The sequence below is a fragment of the Sebastes fasciatus genome, chromosome 10, assembly GCF_043250625.1.
Source record: "Sebastes fasciatus isolate fSebFas1 chromosome 10, fSebFas1.pri, whole genome shotgun sequence".
NCBI classification, from domain to species: Eukaryota; Metazoa; Chordata; class Actinopteri; order Perciformes; family Sebastidae; genus Sebastes; species Sebastes fasciatus.
Window position 1 is genome coordinate 9,808,655 of NC_133804.1, and position 15,420 is coordinate 9,824,074.

General features: G+C 41.3%; 2 protein-coding genes across 4 annotated transcripts; both read left to right on the plus strand.

The window, feature by feature from the left end:
- The first annotated feature begins 3,216 nt into the window (after positions 1–3,216).
- Positions 3,217–5,268, plus strand: LOC141774804 (uncharacterized). The gene is made up of 4 exons (XM_074647621.1): positions 3,217–3,372; positions 3,925–4,463; positions 4,626–4,896; positions 5,083–5,268. The coding sequence occupies exons 2-4, from the start codon at positions 3,995–3,997 to the stop codon at positions 5,183–5,185; spliced, it is 843 nt and encodes a 280-aa protein (XP_074503722.1). The 5' UTR covers positions 3,217–3,372; positions 3,925–3,994; the 3' UTR covers positions 5,186–5,268.
- A 1,434-nt stretch (positions 5,269–6,702) lies between these two features.
- LOC141775069 (sodium/hydrogen exchanger 2-like) lies at positions 6,703–15,135 on the plus strand. Of its 3 annotated transcripts, none has more exons than XM_074647991.1 (13): positions 6,703–6,961; positions 7,496–7,718; positions 9,369–9,609; positions 9,695–9,945; positions 10,026–10,243; positions 10,343–10,539; positions 10,671–10,760; positions 12,092–12,162; positions 12,349–12,483; positions 12,778–12,874; positions 12,999–13,112; positions 14,463–14,526; positions 14,723–15,135. In XM_074647991.1, the coding sequence occupies exons 1-13, from the start codon at positions 6,718–6,720 to the stop codon at positions 14,986–14,988; spliced, it is 2,211 nt and encodes a 736-aa protein (XP_074504092.1). In that variant the 5' UTR covers positions 6,703–6,717; the 3' UTR covers positions 14,989–15,135. The 3 variants fall into 3 exon arrangements, with proteins under 3 accessions (XP_074504092.1, XP_074504094.1, XP_074504093.1); XM_074647993.1 differs by having other exon boundaries at positions 14,751–15,135; XM_074647992.1 differs by having other exon boundaries at positions 13,002–13,112.
- Positions 15,136–15,420: the final 285 nt, after the last annotated feature.

Consider the following 15,420-nt stretch of genomic DNA (forward strand, 5'->3'; position numbering starts at 1 on the left):
TCCAGTGAGGTGGCATTTGAGGCACCCTATAGCAGGTGTGATCACAGTAGAGGTAGGATGAAACAATTCAGTTAATTCCATTTGAAGGCCGTCCTCTGAATATTGTATTTTGTTAAGAACTTTTTAAAATATTTTTTTAGTATAGGTTGCTACTGTTTTGCCTATAGTGTGTTTTTGTCTTTTCATTCTTTTGCTTAGTCCCACTTGTTTACATTTTGTCCATATGGTCTAGCAGATATCAAACTTGTGTTGTGGAATTATTCCTTTCTGTTTATGCTTTGTGCTCCCCCTCATCCTTTAAACCTGCAGTTGGCAGAATGTTTTTGGCATCGTTGGGCAAAAATTGTATAATAATAATCTTTCAGCATATTGTAATTCAAGTGTTCTCAGAGAAAACTAGACTTCTGCAGCTCCTCATGGCTCTGTTTTCATGCTTTAACAAATCTAGCCCGTGACGGGAGACTTTGGCAAATCACAAGTCATTTCAGAGAGAGAGCGTTCCTATTGGCTCTGCTCTGGCTGGTGGGTGGTGCTTGGTATTTCCTCAACTGATCTCAACCTGGCTACAGGGTCACAAACTTTCTCATTTTACAGCTAAACAGTACACTACAAGATGTTTCTGAAAACATTTGATCAGCGCGGCCTAGTTTGACTGTTTGATCGGAGTTTGCGAGTGATTGACAGCTGCTCAGAGACGGCAAGGCTCCAGCTTGGTTCTGATTGGTTGTTTTCCTCCGGTCTGTAAAATATTGAAGATGCCTTTAGGAGCACCGGAGGACACAGAGGCACATGATTTTTGAGATTACCTGTCCAATGCACTACTGTCAGGATATAGTGACTGTTTTACAAAAATAACTTTTTTTAATCATATTTGCTAATAATAATGCTGTCTCTGTGCTCTCTTGCTCTAGTACTGATAACCGGGCTGTATTGATGGGGACGTTGGCCATTTGGTTTGCTGTGCACCTGCATGTGGATAAGTATTGCTCAACACTGAAGGGTGTTTGCTTGCAGTGATAGTGCATGTGTGTTTGGTTTAGGGGGAACACATGATGGAGCAGAATTGGATAAATGCTAGCCCATAAACAGTCAGTCTGATTGCTAAGTATGCCTTTTTTGTGATTGTGTTAAAATAAGGAATATTTTTTTCTCTCCCTGTTGCCCAGAACCAGCATGACATTTTAGGATCACAATATTGTTGTATTTTATCTATTTAATCTTATACCTACTTTGGCATTTTAATATTTTTTTATAACAATAAAGTGGTTTGTCTATTTATATTTCAACATTTTTACCTTTTTTAATAAAACTTTGTACAATTGCACTCGAAGCCACATCTCTGTCTAATTTTTTACACTTATCTGCGTATTGACCTGTATGTAGAGGTTAGTCTTGGGTGGAACCGGGTTCAATTGTGGTTTAGCAGTGCCTTATCCCACAGTGGGGCAGGTCACGCCTCATGTCAAAAAGCTCTACAAGACAAGAGCTCGGAAAAATCTCACCTTCTGTCTGTTTTGTCACGAGAGGATTTCACTTTTTTACAAGACATAGATAAAGGGTTTAAAAACTTGTCCGGATGCTCTGTAGCTCCTTTTGATAAGGTAAGTGATTTACCTCTCCATTGGAAATGACGGCTAGCTAAAAACACAAAGCAAGTAATTCTAGAGGAGGATAAATGGACTTTTAACAATCTGGCATCCCAAAAGTTGTTTCATATTTCCCGAGGTGATCTGAGATCACTGTGGTGCTCCGGTTCAAACCGGTTCATTCGCAGCAGGTTATTGGTTCATTTATGATTCATGATGATTAGGCTATAAAACACAGGTTCAATCTGCCTTCTTGCACCAGAGCAGAACATGCAACCACTTTGCAAAAGCAGCAACAGATTTTAAAACTGAAGAAAAACGAATATTTTCACATGCCATCTGTTTGAAATTTTGGAAAAGGGAAAGAGTCACACACGCTTGCACATGCAACATATGTTAAGTATTAACTGCTAATTTGTTTGTTTAAATGAGCAATACAAGGAAGCTCCTGCATGTTGGGGTTAATTATACAGTACAGCCTTATTCTGATACTGGTCCTTATGTTGGCAACATATTGGTAACATTACAGGGAAGATATGCCTCCTAATGCATGAATGTATGTCCATCAGGGCAGGAAATCGGCTTCAAAGGATATTCTTTTTTTTTTTACAGCTTTATAAAAATGGCTGCCATGACATCATTTTGTTCATAATTTTCTAAATGAATATGTAATTATTAAAATGAGAAATAAATAAAAGACATAATTCCAACAAATGCTAAAGTTAAGTACTAAGTACATTTCTGGCAGGCTTCAGTTTTGTTGGGAATCTACAACAAAACTGTCCATCTGAAAATCTGCTTTTATAGCTACAATTCAGGCACATACTGTATGTCATGTTAGTGCCATGAAACAGGTGTGAGCAAACACTTTAAAGTAGATAAGATTAAATTAGACAAATGAGAGGTTTGGGCAACTTTTAAATGCAGTTTGAAATGCAGTTGCAGTATTATTTTTCTTCTGCTCGGACACACGCCAGAGGTTTTACCAAAGGCGTATAGCTACGCTTCTGCTATTTTGGACTACCGGACACAAGTAAAACGCCCGCCTACAAAGTGCCGTACAGAAGGAAAAAAAATTATTTCTATTCTATTGTCATATTTTACCGAAATGGCATGTGTTAAACAGTAAAATATTATAAATATACACATTTTCAGACCAGTTTTTGTGTACCCAAAGACCCGGTGAAGGCAGAACCAGGGACTGGACTCAGCTGTTCAGACCTGGATATCTGCCGCAAACCTCCAGAGGGCCCTTCTCCCTTCACACTGAGAGGAACTAAAACTCTGTGTTTGGAAACGAGAGGGAAAAGAGACGGTTACCATCCTCCACCAGAAGGTAAAGATCATTGGTTCTTGTTGAATACATTACAGACATGATCTCAAATTTAGCAAAGTGAGTTAAAGGTCATATATCATGCTCATTTTCAGGCACAGACTTGTATTTTTGGTTTCTACTAGAACATGTTTACATGCTGTAATGTTAAAAAAAACACCTTTATTTTCCTCCTCTGTCTGCCTGTATATGTCTGTATTTACCCTCTGAAACGCTCCATTTTAGCGCATTTCAACTGAATTGCGTTGCTGGGCAACAGCTTGGGTCTCTGACTACTTCCTGTCAGCTGATGTCATTCACATACACAGCAACCGGAAATACACTGGGACACATTTAGAATGTTTACCTTTAAAACTGTGAGATGGACTAAAGGTGCATTCAAGTGGAGTCGTGTTTACCGTGTTCACCAGAGAGTCCATATGAACGCCCTCCTCTTGTGGGATTCACAACATAGTAAGTGGAAAGTTTCTGAAAGCTCAGAGTTTAAGAGTTGTGACGAGTTTGTTGATGTAGTCAGAAATGTCGGAGGCCACGGAAGTTAATCTTTCGGTACTTTATAAGTTATTATATTGTAATTTTAGTCGTATATTGTTTTTCGTCGTCATTTTATAATGTGTCTGAGGAAAATGATATTGATTGATAGATATTGTTGATACTCCCGACAGCCTCATCTTTGTTCTCTGTCATTATGTGTTTGCATTTACTGCATTATGTTACCCACTTGCTAGCTTGCTAAATTGTTAGCCTCTGTGGCTTCTAGATGCCGACAGTAACGTTAATATTGCCGTTGCTTAGCAGCGGTGTTCTCACGACTTAACCACTTGAACTCAAAGCATATCGTATACACGACTTCCCATGTTGTCAACACAAGCTCACAGGTTTAATTTGAAGGCACCATACATATTGTATAGTTGTGACATCACAAATGTACAGAAATCCTGACAGCTTGTTTCAAACGCATAGTTTCTGAATACGCCTCTTGCTGCTTTTGTCTTGACCATCTAGGAGGACGAGAAACGCCGCTCAGCCAGTAAGACAATCCAGGAAATTCTTCCAAACAAGTCCACCAAAAGAAATGGACCTGTTCCACAGCGACATGATCTTCCAAAGCCAGAAGGTTCACGTGGGAGTCGTCCGTCATCACAGCAGACATTTAGTGTCCGATGCCAGAAGCCCGGGTAAAGTTTCTGCTGTCTCCACTAAAGGAGTGAAACCAAGTGAGAAGAATATCAGACCCACTGAGGTCTCCAACTTGGAGATTCACCTCCCTAAAGTGGATTTAAGGAAGGCTGAGAGGAAAGAAGACTTGGGCACACCGCTGCCACAGGAGGAAGAAATCACCCAAAACGTCCTCCAGACTGAAGAGCGGGATGAACTTAACAATACTGCAGTTCTTGCCGAACAGGTCATGGAAGAAAAAAGAGATAAGAGCGTTCGGAGACGCTTTCTGAATTGGCTCAATGAATATATCCATGGGCACATCATGAGGAAGGTCGCCAGAACGTACAGGAGAGAGCTGGAGGAGGGCGACAACATTTACAAAAGTAAGATATCCCACTGAAAACTTTTTGTGTCACTTTATTTTTTTCAATTTCATTCCCCTGCTGTAAACATTTAGCTACGATGTTGCTCCGTGGCACACACACCCATACTTTGCTGTTCTATCATACAAATCGTCTCCTCCGGTCTCTTCTTTACCCGTGTAGCTTCCTTCGTTACTCGATGGCCCTTGATGACCCGAGCTGAGAGAGAGCAGCAGAAAAGGCAGGAGTTGCTCCATCAAGACAAGCAGAGACAGAGTGTGAAGAAACTTCTGGACGGTTACTGGGAAGTACAGAGATACCTGAAGGAGGCGCTGAGACTCAAGGAAGAGGAACGCTATGAGAAATGGGCGGCTGAGCATGGCGCGAGCGTTCCTGCCTCTTCACCAGAGCAGCCCAAGGAAAGGATGAGCAAGTGGGAGAAGAGATTCTTGAGGTGAGTCACCAGTCAATCAGCTTTATGAGCGTGTTTAGAAACATGGCTGCTAAACATCGGCATGTTATATCATATTGATGTTCGGTTCATTCTCGGGATTTTAAGAATCCATGTAGGATCATTCAACTGAAAATCCTAAATTCTCTCAACAACATTAAAGAACTCTTCTGTTTTTCTGTTTTTCAGAGTGAAAGAGTTCTTCTCCCGTGAAACCATCTTCAACGAGACTGTCCCTGCCTGCCAGGCCCTGTGGATGCAGAGTGATAACCAGATTTGCGCTGGTTTGTAAGGGCAGCACGGTGGCTCAGTGGTCAGCACTCTCACCTGTGTGACGCAACTCTTAATTGTAATAAATTGATATAACTACTGTTACATCATGTGTTGTCTTCAGTTCATTCCAGGGTGCCAAATACCAGCACTTTTTCACAACCGGTGGCATGTGATACCTTTAGTGCCGGTATGTGACGCACCGGGCTTTCCATTAACTACAATGTAAACCCATCCACGGCAAAAGTATACGCTCAGAGAAAGTGCGCCGGGAGTGTGGTGATGTAGTTCAAAAAGCAAAAGAGACACACAGGGTGGGCGGTACGGGAGGTGGATGGGTCCAACAAACACAGGGCTTTCATCCAGGAGACCGCGGTTTGTTTCCTGTGCGTTAAGTTTCACTTTCACGTTACAATCAGGTGATCATTCGTGTCCCGTTTTCACAACATCAAGTCACATTTCACTGTATTAACATAGTTTTAAGCCCAACCATGTTTTTTTCCCCCCGAAACCTATCTAAAGTGATTTGTTGCCTACACCTAAGCAAGTGTTTTTTTTAGGGCTGTCAATCGATTAAAATATTTAATTTAATCGCAAATCAACCACACATTTTGTATCTTTTGTAAACTGTTCTCAACATAGCAGCCGGGTCTCTAACTTTCTCATTTTACAACTAAACAGTACACCACAATATGTTTCTGAAAATATCTGAGGCAAGAAATAGGCAAGCAGTGATTGACAGCTGCCCAGTGACTGCTCGGCTCTGATTGGTTGTTTTTGCAATAAATAAAACTTGCAAATACCATTAGGAGCACCAGGAGGAGGCAGAGGAACATTATTTTTCACAGATTACCGGTCTCATGCACTACTGTCAGGATATAGTGACAGTCTTGTGTTTTGTGTCCTTGTGAGGTATCAATAAAGTTGATCTTTTCGTATCTTAGTCATTTATGAAGCTAGGTCATTGGAAGACATCATATTGGGCTTTTGGGAACTTGTGATCAGCATTTAAATTTCATGGGCTAAAGACATAATCAGTTAAAATGCAAAAGAAATAATCAGAAAATGAATGGATAACTGTTATTAGCAGACCTAATGGATAAAAAATCAAAAACATGAAGTCCCTCAAGTCCCCTAAAGCAGGTTTCTTAGGCTTGAGTGTACCATGTGACCCCAAAGATCAGTTAAATAATACTTGTACCCACTGAAGGTATAATTTCACATCTAAAAGATGGCTGTATCCTAAATATGAAGTGATTTTCATTATGTGGGTGTCATTTGTAATGACGGTGGTATCGTCCCTTTAAACCACTCAGAAAGTGTGGTCCCAGCAAGTATACGTATGTATGTATGTGTGTGTGTGTTGAGCTCTGCTCTGCTGGTTGGATATCATTGCTAGCTCAGGGATTCCTGTGCACATTAGCGGCTGCATGAGTTGTGGAGTTGTTGTTTTGTGTGTGTACATGTGTGCGTCTGTGTGTGCGCTGCTCGCCCTCCCTTTATCTCCATAACCCCGGTCCTATTCTCTCCCATATATCCCAGCATGGCTGCAGGATGGCTGCCCTGTGGACTCTCTCTGCCTGCCTCTTTTGGCCCACATGCTTGGCCCCATGCTTGGCCCTGACTCCCCCAGCTGAGCCCCACAACCTGCCCCCGTCGCTGGGCTTCAACAGCAGCGATGGCAGCCTGTCTGTGGATCTGCCCATGGCTCTGAGGGTTTTCAGTGTGGACTACCACCATGTGCAGGCTCCCTTTGAGATTGTGCTGTGGATCATGCTGGCCTCACTGGCCAAGCTGGGTGAGCTTCAACCGGTCCTCTGCTCATACATGAAAAACCAACATTTGATAAGATGCTAGTGGAGGTGGTTAGATGTTGTTAGAGGGTTCTAATCTGAAGTTAACTGAAAATGCTTCATGTTACGGTATTCACGAGTTACTTTATCAACTACTGTATGTGTAATGTAATCCAAGCGGTTTACCAAAATCATCAAATCTCTTATTTTATATATTTACAATATAAAGGCACACATGAAATAAAATTTCTGACCTTTACTTTGAAAAATATCCCCATTCAAAAATGTGTAAGTCTTCCCAAGACATAACAAGGAAATGTATTGAAATTGTCTTTATATTTAGAGTATATAAAACCAATACAAGCATCCCATCACTACCCAGGTGTATGTGCATATATTATATGAGCTGTTGGTGTAGCGCCACTTTTGTGCTTTCAGTCAGAGTGACGGAAACAAAATTCTTGCAGCTCAAAAAGTCACAACACAGTTGAATCCAATTAGCATGATGTCCTTTTATCTTCTCTGTCTCTAACCTCCAGGTTTCCACTGGTCAGGTCGAGTCCCAGCAGTGGTCCCAGAGAGCTGTCTCCTTATCATGGTGGGCCTCCTGGTTGGAGGAGTGATCTATGGCGTACGCCACTCCGCTCCCCCGACTCTCAGCGCCGATGCTTTCTTCCTCTTTCTGCTCCCGCCCATTGTCTTGGACGCGGGCTACTTCCTGCCAGGGAGGCTGTTCTTTGAAAACCTCGGCACCATCCTCTGGTTGGTACACAGTCAATGTTTGTGTGTATGATTGTGTGGGTCTGTGTGCAAAAGCTGTTGAATACACTTTTCCTTATACCTTTTTAACCTATTAATAGAGGTTTTTTTTCAAATGTGCCAAATATGTCTGAATTACAGGGAAATATACAGTATATAACATCTGCATAAAATGCAACATCAAACACATGTGCATCACATTGTCCATCCAATCTATATAGCATCAGTGAATCCCTGAAACAAGCAGATACAATTATAATTAATATGTTTAAAGCCGCTAACATCAATATTTTTAGCCATGCTAGCAGCGTGGCTCAAGGATTGTGCACTGTTGTTGGTCAGTCCACCATTTTGGTCCAGACTGAGATTTCTCAAAAATTGTTGGGTGAATTGCCATGAAATTGTGCAGGCATTCAAATACCGGTAATAACGAACCCCCATTTGTTAAGATTTTGTACCAGGTCACCCATCTGATAGGATTTTTGTTTTTAGATGTTTTATTACATTAAGTGTATGAAACCAAAATAGTCATACATCCTGGAATTATAGTGAAAATAAAATTATTCCTTTTTTTGCTGGGGACCCTTTGGAACCCCCTCAAGGATCCATGGGGGACCCTGGACCCCACTTTGAAAACCACTGTCCTATAGAGGATAATTCCTAAAGACTTTGGTGATCCAAAGATTTGTCATCTAGTGCCACCACCAGGGCAAACTGTGTCTAATACTTTGGTGTATTGACCAGATATATTTGAAAAACTAGTAGCATTCCCATCAGCTCAACTGTACTTTTTGTTTAGCGCTATTTAGCAAATGTTAGCATGCTAACACTAAAATCAGAACATGGTGAGCGTCATGCTTGCTAAATGTCAGGATGTTAAAGGAACAGTGTGTACCATTTTGGGGATCTATTAGCAGAAATGGAATATAATATTCATAACTGTGTTTTCATTAGTGTATAATCACCTGAAACTAAGAATTGTTGTGTTTTCCTTAGCTTAGAATGAGCCCTTATCTACATCACATACATACTTCACGGAGTCCACCATGTTGCACTGCCATGTTTCTACAGTAGCCCAGAAAGGACAAACCAAACACTTGCTCTAGAGAGAGCCTTTCAAGTTTTTATGTTACCTGAAGGCCACCGTAGTTCTCTGACACGCTTGTGAAACTGCGGTAATGTGAGCCACAGAGTGTAAAACCGTGGTTCCGCCAGCCACTGTCTGAATTCCGTTGCTCCTGAAGTAGTGTTATTATGGAAAGGATGTCCTCTGAGCGAGGCGAATGCCGTTAACATGGTTTTGCGCTCGGCGGTTCACGTTACCGCAGTCTTGGAAAGGGAGGAGTGAGAGGAGGTACATTCAGTTGGTTGCAATCTGCAACCACACCACTAGATGCCACCAAATCCTACACACTGTCCCTTAAACATTGTCATTGTGAGCATGTTAGTATGGCAAGAACCTACAGAGAATGATCACCCTACTCAGAAGTTTTTACCTCTTTCATATCATTGTTTTGGTTTTTACGGCCAACAACTTTACTGTTTTGGTTCAGTCTCACCCCTCTCATCATCAGTGTTATTTATCATGAGCACCTTGCCAAGCGGTATCATTCCTGTTTCCTGTAAAGCTGCAGATTGTGTCTACATCTCCAGGTACGCGGTGCTGGGGACCCTTTGGAACGTGCTGGGAATCGGCCTGTCTCTGTACGGAGTGTGTCTGCTGGCCGAGAGCTCTCTGGGAGACATCTCTCTGCTGCACTGCCTGCTGTTTGGCTCTCTGATCGCTGCCGTCGACCCCGTGGCCGTGCTCTCCGTCTTCCAGGAGATGCACGTCAACGAACAGCTCCACATCTTGGTGTTCGGAGAGTCGCTGCTCAACGACGCTGTGACTGTGGTGAGGGGGAGAGCGGGTCTCAAAATAAAATAGAATATCTTATATATATATCTGTGAATAATTACACCTCTCTTCCTCCTCCCAGGTGCTCTACAAGCTGTTTGAGTCCTTCCTCCGTCTGCCGTCGGTGTCGGGGCTGGATGTGTTGCTGGGTGGGTGCAGGGTGGTGGTGGTGGGCCTCGGCGGCCTGTTTGTGGGCCTCTTCTTTGGCCTGGTGGCAGCCCTCACCTCACGGTTCACCTCCAGAGCCCAGGTCATCGCCCCTCTCTTTGTCTTCCTCTACTCCTACTTGTCCTACCTGACCTCAGAGATGCTTCACCTCTCTGGCATCATGGCGTGAGTGCTGCTGATCAACTCAAAGACCTCCTTTTCTTGGTAAAATCGGACCATGTCTTATGTATTTCCTCTTTCTGCAGCATTGTGACCTGTGCTGTGACCATGAAGCAGTACGTGGAGGCTAATGTGTCCGAGCGCAGCAACACCAGCATCCAGTACTTCCTGAAGATGTGGAGCAGCGTGAGCGAAACCCTCATCTTCATCTTCCTGGGCGTGTCCACGATACAGGATGTCCACATGTGGAGCTGGCCCTTTGTCTGCGCCACACTGCTGCTCTGCCTCATCTGGAGGGCCACAGGTAGCTTTAAAAGTCTTTCACTTTTTACATGATGTACTAATGGAGTTTGATAAACAGTTGTCAAAATAGAGGAATCAACACATTTGGCTTCCTCTGAAGGAGTTCTCCTGCTGACCGCTGTGGTGAACAAGCTCCGGAGGAACACTGTGACCTTTCGAGATCAGTTCATTATTGCCTACGGAGGCCTGAGAGGGGCAATCTGCTTCTCCCTCGTCTTCCTGATCGACGACTTCCCAAAGAAAAGACTCTTCATCACAACTACCATCGTGGTCATCCTCTTCACTGTCTTTGTACAGGTGGGAGAATTATGTCACTTGTGAATTTTGATGAAAGACCAGTTCCTGTATTTTCAGATACAAATTGTTCCTTTTTTTTTTTGGCTCCATTTTTTTTTGGTTATATCAGTTTGTTTCTGTCTGGTTTCCAGGGGATGACTATTAAGCCTCTAGTAGAGCTGCTGGATGTGAAGAGGAAGAAGAGAGCTCTGCCTACCGTCAGCGAGGAGATCCACAGCAGGGTGAGAAATGACAGCACGTATCTGTACAGCGAGGTGCTGGGACTGCATTATGGTCTGTATATGTATTATTAGCATAGTCTATTCAAGGAGACATCAAAATAATTAATTTCTCTTCAATAATCATTCATTCAGGGGCAACATACTTACACATAATCAGTTTTTTTAATAGTAATAAAGATTACTTGGTGATATTTATTAATACATTTTTCATTTATAAGACATTATTTCAGTGTTACAAAAACGCATAACATAACAATTTTAACAAAAAAGATGAAAAAATTTAAATTTTAAAATATATAAATAAAATAAAAGCAAGGAGAAAGAGCCAAACAAACAGACAAAATAATATAAAAAATACATACATTATTATTATTATTGTTATTATGATTATTATTATGATTATTATTAATAATCATAATAATAATCATAATAATAATAATAATAATAATAATAATAACAATAACAATAATAATAATAATAATAATAATGTAAGTAAATATGTGAGTGGAAAATAAATTTAAATTAATTTGAAATAATAATAATGATCATAAAGAAAGGAAATGCATGCTATAATATAATAAGTACTTACAAATGAATAGGTAGATGAAAGCTGATTACGAGACAGTAATAGACAGGAGGGTCTATAGAGTATGTCATCATTCTCCTTATTCAGCTTAATAATAAAATACTTACCCACTGGCCAAATAATAGAGAAGATGGAGAGAAAAATACAGCAGAAAAGAAAGCAAAACATGATCAGTACATGGGCCATACATGGGAAAAAACAACAACAAAACACATTTTATATATATATATATATACTCAAGATCATATGGTTCCATTGTTCGTTCCATTTTCTCCATCTATTATCAGATATATGTCTTTGGTTTCTAATTATAGATGTTATCCATAGTATGTACTTAGTCGATCAGATCCCTCCATGGCTGTGTCATGGCTTTTGTTTGGCCATAATTACGTGTCATTGCTTTGAATGCCGTAGTTCTAAAGATTCCAAGTATTCTTGTAAGTAAAGATGCAGCAACGATGAACTTAAGTTCTCCAGTTGATTCAGGTTTTTTTGTAATAGAAATGAGTCTTTCCTGTTGCACTGGGTCATGGCCTCTGTGTGTGAGCACTCTTCTGCTTTTTTCCCTTTCATCTGTGAATATGAAAATAATAGTGATAGTTCAGCATAGAAAGAGCAATCTGTTCTCTGATGATACTTTCTTAATAGATATGCAGCATGCAGAGATGGACGCCCACTTCAAGAATAATCCATGGGAAATTATAGATATCTCTGAATGATATGCTCACATCATGTCTCCTCTTAGCTCATTGATCACCTGCTGGCAGGAATAGAGGATGTGGTCGGTTACTGGGGGCAGCACTACTGGAAAGACAAGTTAGTTTCACATTTACTTTACCTTGTGTGTGCATGTTTCTCCTTTAAGTTTTTGCATGCCCATAAAAACAAGACCTGAAATGACCAATAGGTGGCAGCAAATATCACATGAAAAGATCTTTTTATACAGTGAGGACTCCTGATGTTGTCAACTGGTTACTGAAATGTATTTTGTGTGTGTGTGAGGTTTGAGCAGTTCAACAAGAAGTACCTCCGTCGTTTCCTGATCCGTGAGGACCAACAGGCTCGCTCCAGCATCCTCAGAGTTTACCAGGAGCTGGAGAGGAGGGAGCAGAGGGGAGACGAGGAGGCGCCACCACTGTGAGAATACATGATTTTACTTTATGTCAGCTTCTCTCGTACTACGGCTCAGGGAGCTCCAGGACTTAATAGAAAGAGGCCCATATAGGGTCCTAAAAACTAAGGAAAGTTTCATAACCATCATGGTTATCTGTGTAAAAGATAATCAAGTTTCAACACAACAAGTTTGTAAATCAATTCCCAGGCTTCTTCCTATTTAAAAGCCCAATCATGCTACTGTAAACTGATTAAATATCAGTCTTCACAACACAGTTTTTGGCTAAATGGATGTGAATATTCACACCTCACTTTCAGAGTGGACCCTCGCTCCCACAGCCGCCCCCTCTTACCAGAAGAGATGGACAGCATCAGACGGATTCTCTCCAGAAACCTTCAAAGCTTCAACAGCAAGGTAAACTCACAGCTTGGGTTTGTGCGCCTCTGTTTTGATGAAGGAATCACTGAACGTGCACTATAATGTAGGTTTGTACTATTCATCTACTGTTGGCGTTCATGCATGTGTGTTGTCCCTCCAGCAGACACCAGCCTACAGCAGACACACTTTGCACCAGGACACCGCCACGGACAGGACAAGGAAGCCTCTTCACAGACACCAGAGTCTGGGGGAAAGATACTCGTATAATACACAGGTAGGTATATCCTGTATGTATCCATGTAAACACAACGGAGTTCCAACTCGCATACTTATTTTTACTTTTAGTACATACAGCAGTTGCCCTTACAAAGTACGTGCTGTTGCATGCAGTATATATATAATTGGGACATAGCCTACTACTTCCTCAGAACATTTTGCATTGAACTTTGACCGTCATAGATGCTCATAAATTCACTGGGCAGAGGATTGTGGGTCAGAATAGCCAGAAAAGCATGCAAGCTTGCATACTGCAAAATGAGATTGGACATAGTAGGACATCCTGGTATTTTTGGCATACTGCATTTGACATATTATGTATTGGGACATACTAAATCTTTTTCTGGCATACTAAATAGTGTGGTAGTTTAGGTATTGGAACGCGGAGTCAGTCTCATTTTCTCGGATTCTCATTTTTCTTAAAGCAAGTGAAAATTTCGACAAATTAAGTGAAATAATCTTCCAAAATGCTACATACTACCTGAAATTCATCAGGCAGTTAAAACACATACATGATTGTATCCCCAAAAATGTCTCATAAAAATGTATAATATTTATAATTCATTGTTTTATTGGTCAATCACGGCGTTCTACGGTCTGTTATTTCTTTATAGTAGACCGTTGCTATCTATAACAGACCTTTGCTATGGGCGCAGTTTTGATGTCCGACTCTGTTGGACCATTTTTGTTTCAAATTATTGATTTCTTAAATAAGTAGCCGTGTAATAAGCGGTATAAGGTACAGCTAACTGGTCATTGTTGTGAAAGAAACCCCGTCAGAGCGTCAGAGTCACCCTGTTGGGGTTTCTTTCACAACAATGACCGTCTCGCTATACATTATCGCTTACATAATAATCGTTTTATAAGCAAATGTCTTATGAATTTAATTTATTCATCAAACCCATTTAGTTAAAATGTCTTAAAGGACCAGTGTGTAACATTTAGGAGGATCAATTGGCAGAAATGGAATATGATATTAAGTATGTTTTCTTTAGTGTATAATCACCTGAAAATAAGAATGGTTGTGTTTTCTTTCCTTAAAATGAGCCATTTATATCTACATGTACAGTGCTTCCTCTTCACGGAGCCGGCCGCCATGTTTCTACAGTAGCCCAGAACGGACAAACCAAACACTAGCTCTGGAGAGGGCCACTCACATTTTCCCATTTTCACGTTTTTGTGTCAGCCACCGTGGTTCTCCTACACGTTGAAGAAAGAAGATGCCCTCAGATCTTACACACTGCACCTCTAAAACAGGATATTAAGACGGATTACACATTCGTTTTTGGCTTTTGTAGTATAAAGCAAACGGTGCAGTATGTTTTACTGTATATTTCCATTGTGACAGACAGAGGATGGAGAGTTCAACAGTGCACGCAGAGGAAGAGCAGGACTCAGCAGGTCTCACACAGGTAAATTGAAATACATACGAAAAACGCAAAACATGCAGTTTTGTCTCTCCACTCTGCTTTCACTCAAGCTTTCAGTACTTACAAACACCGGCTGAGATTATAGACACATCAAAAGATTGCCTCTTGTCTTTCTCCACCTCCTGACCGTTGACCCTGACAACTATGATGTGACTATTCTAACTTTGTGGGGCTCAAGCTCACTGCAGCCTCTCTTCTCTTGGCAGTGTGCTCCATGAGCCCGAGGACGTTCCCCCAGGACTTGTCAGTACCAGCAGCTTCAGCTCAGACCAGAGGGCCAGTGGATCCAACACCTCCAGCTGCCATAGAGGAGCACATCTCTCCACATCATCAAGCACCTTTGGGGAGAGCCCCCAAGAAACAACTCAGCTTTGTTTTGGAGAGCGAGAAGCAGCCGTGAAGGCAGACTGTGAGAAAGACAGAAAGCGAGGAGAAGAAAAGTAGGAAATTCAGTCGTTTCAAAAATGCTCCATAAAGTGATAAGTACCTCATATTTATTTAGCCATATAGAGTCGTGGGTTTCAAGACTGGCTTGATAAAAGGTTTCTGCAATTTTCATGGATATCTTCCAATTAAAACTTGTAAAATGGATTCACCTTCTGGTTTTATTATTTAGAGTGTTCACCAGCTACAGTAAGTAGCTACAACAAGTAAGTGTTTCACCTCAAGGACACCTTTGCTGGAGGTTCATTAGCATCTCCAGTCTAATTCATTTTCAAAGTGGCGCTCCAAGTGTAACACCTCCCTTAGAAATACTTCACGGTCATTAACGCTGATACTCGCTGTCCACATTACAAGCACACACACAAACCAATCCAGCCTCTGCTTATTTCCTTTATAAATGCACAGCACACCCACCGGTAATTTGACGAGGAC

Bases quoted from the DNA above. Each gene is read 5' to 3' on its own strand.
- LOC141774804 (XM_074647621.1), top strand. From the start codon at position 3,995: ATGGACCTGTTCCACAGCGACATGATCTTCCAAAGCCAGAAGGTTCAC. The intron at 4,464-4,625 runs GTAAGATATCCC...TTACCCGTGTAG, and splicing joins GGGCGACAACATTTACAAAA to CTTCCTTCGTTACTCGATGG. The intron at 4,897-5,082 runs GTGAGTCACCAG...TCTGTTTTTCAG, and splicing joins TGGGAGAAGAGATTCTTGAG to AGTGAAAGAGTTCTTCTCCC.
- LOC141775069 (XM_074647991.1), top strand. From the start codon at position 6,718: ATGGCTGCCCTGTGGACTCTCTCTGCCTGCCTCTTTTGGCCCACATGC. The intron at 10,540-10,670 runs GTGGGAGAATTA...TCTGGTTTCCAG, and splicing joins TCTTCACTGTCTTTGTACAG to GGGATGACTATTAAGCCTCT. The intron at 14,527-14,722 runs GTAAATTGAAAT...GTGGGGCTCAAG, and splicing joins ACTCAGCAGGTCTCACACAG to CTCACTGCAGCCTCTCTTCT.